Below are 5,200 nucleotides of genomic sequence, written 5' to 3' on the forward strand. Positions count from 1 at the left end.
TTTACCTAACATTTTTTATTACTTAGCCTTAAAGTGAAGCAGTTTTTTGTTAAAAAAATAAAAGATTAAAAAAAAAAGAGAAAGTAATACCAAACCGGGCCTTAATCGCTTTCCATGGTAGATTTGCCGCCCACTCATGTATGGGACGAACGAGTTGGATTATATAACCTGAACCCGACCCAAATGTTCGTTTTATGGGCCAGCCTTGGGTTGTCACAACTTAGACTTGCCAGGCATTTGTTTATAAAGAAAAACATGCCAGGCCAGGCCTTCAATGAGGCCCATAAGAGATTACGGAACATCTAGGGTTTGCTCTAACATACGCCGCATACAATAAAGCGCACACTAAAACGCGCACATCTCGTAGACTCGTACCGGCAGTTGGTCCGCCACGGTGCGCACGAAAGCACACAAAACCCGCGCAAATCATGGGCCTACGACAAGCCCATTCAATCGTTCGCCAATCTAACGGCTTGAGAACCGCCGTATGCGCTCGATAACCTCGTGCATCCACACAGCGCACGATAGCTTGTCTCCGCCTAAATGGTTATCGTTCTCCCTTGGATGCGCTCTATTCTCCCCTCCCCTGCCTCCCCGCCACTTTCTTCTTTTCACTATCGCTCTTTTAATTTTCAGTTAGTTATTGACCGTTACATTCACTTTTCAGGTATTTATTTATATATTTTCCCCAATTTTATTAAATTAAATTATATCCGCTTGATGAAGTAAAGCTATTTCATATACGAATGCATCTCGAGGTTATGAATTTGATTGAATTTTTTGTAATTTGGTGGCTTTATTTTTCATGGGTAAAACGTGATTTTTTTTAGTAATTTTTTTTAAATTTTTCTGTTGGATTCAGGTGGATTGGAGATGTGATTGGGTGTTGGTGAGGTGGAAGATGAGCAAATTGTATGTGTGAGATTCTTGGGAGTTTGGAGAAATTTAATTGAGTTGGAGATCATAGCTCCAGGTAAGTTTATTTGGTAATCAACAATTTGTTTTTTGATACATGCGATAATCTGCACTAAATTCATCTAAACTACAGGGATGAGAATTCGAACTTGGGTTTAGAGAGAGGAGCACACTGCGCTAACCAACTTGGCTAAGCCCGTGTGACCGTGTCTGAGTTTGGTAATCATCAAATTTGATTCATATTGATGTACTGAATCAAGATCATGCTACTTTGGCTTTGGGTTCTTAATTTGATTTTGTTGAGTATAATTATTTGTTGGAAGTGTTATTCCTTTTTCTTTTGGAGTTTCATTTGAACTCTCCGCTGCTGCATTTGCCATGGTGTATACGTCTTGCAGATTGAACTCATGCAGATTACAGCCGTTTAACCGATAGAAGAAGCAGAAATTGAGTACTTTGTTGAGCTTGAGTTTCTTGCCTGCCTAGTCATAAGATTGGTAAAGATGAATAATTAGGCGAAAAGATCAGATACGAAGAAAGAAAAGTTGATTGAGTAATGGCAGACCTTTATGTGTTTGTGTCTGGGTTTGTATATCGTTAAGTTGGTTTATGGAAGCCATTGAAGTATCATCCTCCTTTGAAAATGCTTTTTATATGTTTGTCTCTACCAGAACTTTATCATTTTCCTATGATATCACCCACTTCCTTAGGAGTAGAAGGGTTTAGGTTAGCACGACTTAGGTTTTGTGACCGCGCTATTTTTGGATGTCATCTATTCATTCTGTTAAGCAATTTAAGTTTTTCTTGCAGGTTTATAACTGAAGTTTAATTCGTGTATTGAGCAAAGAAATGTCAGAAGGTACAAGTCTAGGGATGGAAGATTTATCCCAGGATGACATTGGCACAATAGAGGAAACAGCTGAAGACACGATTTTGTCACGACAGACTTCGGTGAATCTTGTTCCCTTTGTCGGACAAAGATTTGTTTCCCAAGAAGCTGCTTATGAATTTTATTGCAGTTTTGCAAAACAGTGTGGCTTTTCAATTAGGCGCCATCGTACACGAGGCAAGGATGGTGTTGGTCGGGGAGTGACAAGGAGGGATTTTACTTGTCATCGTGGTGGATATCCACAGATGAAGCCATCCGAAGATGGAAAGATGCAAAGAAATCGTAAATCTTCACGATGTGGTTGTCAAGCATACATGCGGATTGTTAAGCGGGCAGACTTTGATGTCCCTGAATGGCGTGTTACAGGCTTTAGCAACATCCATAACCACGAATTATTGAAATCGAATGAAGTGCGTCTCCTTCCCGCCTACTGTTCCATGTCTACTGATGACAAGAGTCGGATTTGCATGTTTGCAAAAGCTGGGATGTCAGTGCGGCAAATGTTACGATTGATGGAGATGGAGAAAGGTGTTAAGCTAGGTTGCTTGCCATTTACTGAGATAGACGTGAGAAACCTACTACAGTCTTTTAGAAATGTTAATAGAGATACTGATGCAATTGATCTTATAGCAATGTGCAAAAAGATGAAAGATGAAAGCCCAAATTTCAAGTATGAATTTAAAATAGATGGTCACAACAGACTGGAACATATTGCATGGTCTTATTCTTCATCAGTTCAATTGTACGAGGAATTTGGAGACTCAGTGGTTTTTGACACAACTCATTGGTTGGACGCCTATGATATGCTGTTAGGCATTTGGCTTGGAGTGGATAATCATGGAATGACTTGTTTCTTTGGGTGTGCGCTTCTGCGGGATGAAAATATGCAGTCCTTTTCCTGGGCATTGAAGGTAAGAATCTTATTGGCATATTCATTATGGAATGATCTTCATAATCTTTTTATTCTCTCCAGCACATATGAACATCGACAGTCTTTGGCTCACAAACTAATTTGTAACTGAGTTTGTACCCTTTTCTTACTGACTTTGTCTTGTTTATGGTTTCTGTTTGTTCCTAATACCTGTTGCATTTAAACAGACATTTTTGGGCTTCATGAAAGGAAAGGCTCCACAGACAATGTTAACTGACCATAACATGTGGCTGAAAGAGGCTGTTGCTATCGAAATGCCTCGGTCGAAGCACGCCTTTTGCATATGGCACATCGTCGCAAAGTTCTCAGATTGGTTTTCTGTACTTCTTGGTCCTCGTTATGATGATTGGAAAGCGGAGTTTCACCAGCTGTTTAATCTGGACTTGGTGGAAGATTTTGAAGATAGATGGAGGGAAATGGTTAATGAATATGGATTGCAGGCAAATAAGCATGTAATCAGCTTATACGCACTGCGGAATTTTTGGGCTCTAGCATATTTGAGGAATTACTTTTTTGCAGGAATCATGAGTACAAGTCAGTCAGAGTCAATTAATGCTTTTATCCAACGCTTTTTGAGTGCACAGTCTCAACTAGACCGTTTTGTAGAGCAGGTCTGTAAACTTTTCTTATATTGTTTTATTTTTCCGGCCATTTGGTTCATACATTCAGTAGAAATTCTTACCATGCTAAACACTTTTACAGGCAGCTGATGTCGTTGATTATAATGATCGGGTTGGGGTGAAGCAAAAGATCGAAAGGAAACTGCAGAGAGTTTGCCTTAAGACAGGTTCACCAATTGAATCACACGCTGCCTCTGTTCTTACTCCTTATGCATTTGGAAAACTTCAAGAGGAACTTGTATCGGCTCCACAATATGCATCTCTTGCGGTAGATGAAGGTTGTTTCCAGGTCAGACACCATACTGAGGCAGATGGAGGCTGCAAAGTGGTTTGGATTCCTTGTCAAGAGCACATTAGCTGTACCTGCTATCAGTTCGAGTTCTCAGGCATCCTTTGCAGGCATGTTCTTCGTGTCCTGTCAACTAATAATTGTTTTCATATTCCGGACCAATATCTACCCACCCGTTGGTGTTCTGTCAGTTCATCTTCCACCAACACCTTTGAGACTGCTACCATTGCAGACAATTCTGAGAAGATTCAGTTATTGGAGTCCATGGCTTCAACACTTATTACGGAGTCAGTTGAAACAGAGGAACGCCTCGATGCTGCCTGCGAGCAAATTGCAATGGTATTATCACGCATTAAAGACCTTCCCAGGACAACACATAATGCAATCGATATTGCTTATAATTGTCCATCTGATTCATTGATTCTGCCGGATGTGGAAGATCACGGTGATGGAATCATTCGTTTCAGGATTGGCAATTCTCATGAATCCGTTACTCTAGGGAAGCTCAAGGAAAGAAGGCCAAGAGATATGGTTGAAATTAGTAAAAAGCGACGGCATTGCTCAGGGCCTTGCTGTCTGAGCGTCCAGCAGTGAGAGGTTCGATTAACATGTTGAATGGAGTTACAACGGTAGGGTACTTGTAGAGTAAAAGATCGGAAATACTAGGAAACGTGTAACAAAGGAATAGCATTATACTTTCCCCAACCTTCTTTACTTTTGTCCGTTCTTGTGGAGCAACTGTGTATTTTTGTTTTGGCGAACCAAATGTCAGTCGAAGACAAACGACGACGACAAGAATCTGTTAGCGATCAATGTGGATTGTGGAACTAAGCTAAGAGACGAGAAAACTTGGGATTTTATAAGATGCCATGTTGGTCTCATCTTGTGTGATAAAGTTACCTTAATCGTAATGCCCCCTAATAAGGGGGACACCTTACCTTACGCCTAAAGAAACAAAAAGGAAGTTCGTAATCAGGTACTCTTACCATACACACACAAGTAACATTCATGGACTATAGGTTATCTGCACTTCGATTAAATTCTTTTGACTAACGCTAACTAAAATTGATATTTTGAACAAAATAAAAACATTCATTGAATCGTATTTTGTGCGGTAAGAAAAAATCTATTTGCACGCACATCTCAGAGACTAATTAAATAAAGGAAACAAAAAACAAAAACTTTGTTCAAGGAAAAGCTTTGTTATTTATCTTGCATTGCCAGAAGAAAAGGCTTTCCTCTTTGGAGGAGGATTCTCTACCCTCTTATTCCTATCCTCTCCTCTCACACATTGTTTTTTGTTTTATTATCTCTATAAAAAAATCAATAGAAGATGTTGACGTGACTTAACCATGACTATTCAAATATGAGGGCATGGAAGGATAAAGAGATTAGAAGGGTAAAGAATCATCATCTTTCCTTTTTACCAAGGCCAGCGTGGCCGATAAAAAGAAAAGAACAAAAAAAAAAGCTAGTGTAAGTTAAAATCAAAACCACAGGTCTTACCATTCGCACCTAAAAGTTTAAAAGAAATAGTTACTTTCTTTGATTTATAA

The 5,200-nt window shown here is 39.5% G+C and overlaps 1 protein-coding gene across 2 annotated transcripts; it reads left to right on the forward strand.

Annotated features, from left to right (window-relative positions):
* Positions 1 to 328: 328 nt before the first annotated feature.
* On the forward strand, positions 329 to 4,523 carry LOC103452798 (protein FAR1-RELATED SEQUENCE 11-like). Of its 2 annotated transcripts, XM_070810820.1 has the most exons (6): positions 329 to 667; positions 863 to 973; positions 1,049 to 1,134; positions 1,726 to 2,715; positions 2,903 to 3,346; positions 3,438 to 4,523. In XM_070810820.1, the coding sequence occupies exons 4-6, from the start codon at positions 1,765 to 1,767 to the stop codon at positions 4,236 to 4,238; spliced, it is 2,196 nt and encodes a 731-aa protein (XP_070666921.1). In that variant the 5' UTR covers positions 329 to 667; positions 863 to 973; positions 1,049 to 1,134; positions 1,726 to 1,764; the 3' UTR covers positions 4,239 to 4,523. The 2 variants fall into 2 exon arrangements, with proteins under 2 accessions (XP_070666921.1, XP_070666920.1); XM_070810819.1 differs by lacking the exon at positions 1,049 to 1,134 and having other exon boundaries at positions 462 to 667.
* The last annotated feature ends 677 nt before the right edge of the window (positions 4,524 to 5,200 follow it).

Source organism: Malus domestica, chromosome 13 (genome assembly GCF_042453785.1).
Source record: "Malus domestica chromosome 13, GDT2T_hap1".
Taxonomy (NCBI): domain Eukaryota; kingdom Viridiplantae; phylum Streptophyta; class Magnoliopsida; order Rosales; family Rosaceae; genus Malus; species Malus domestica.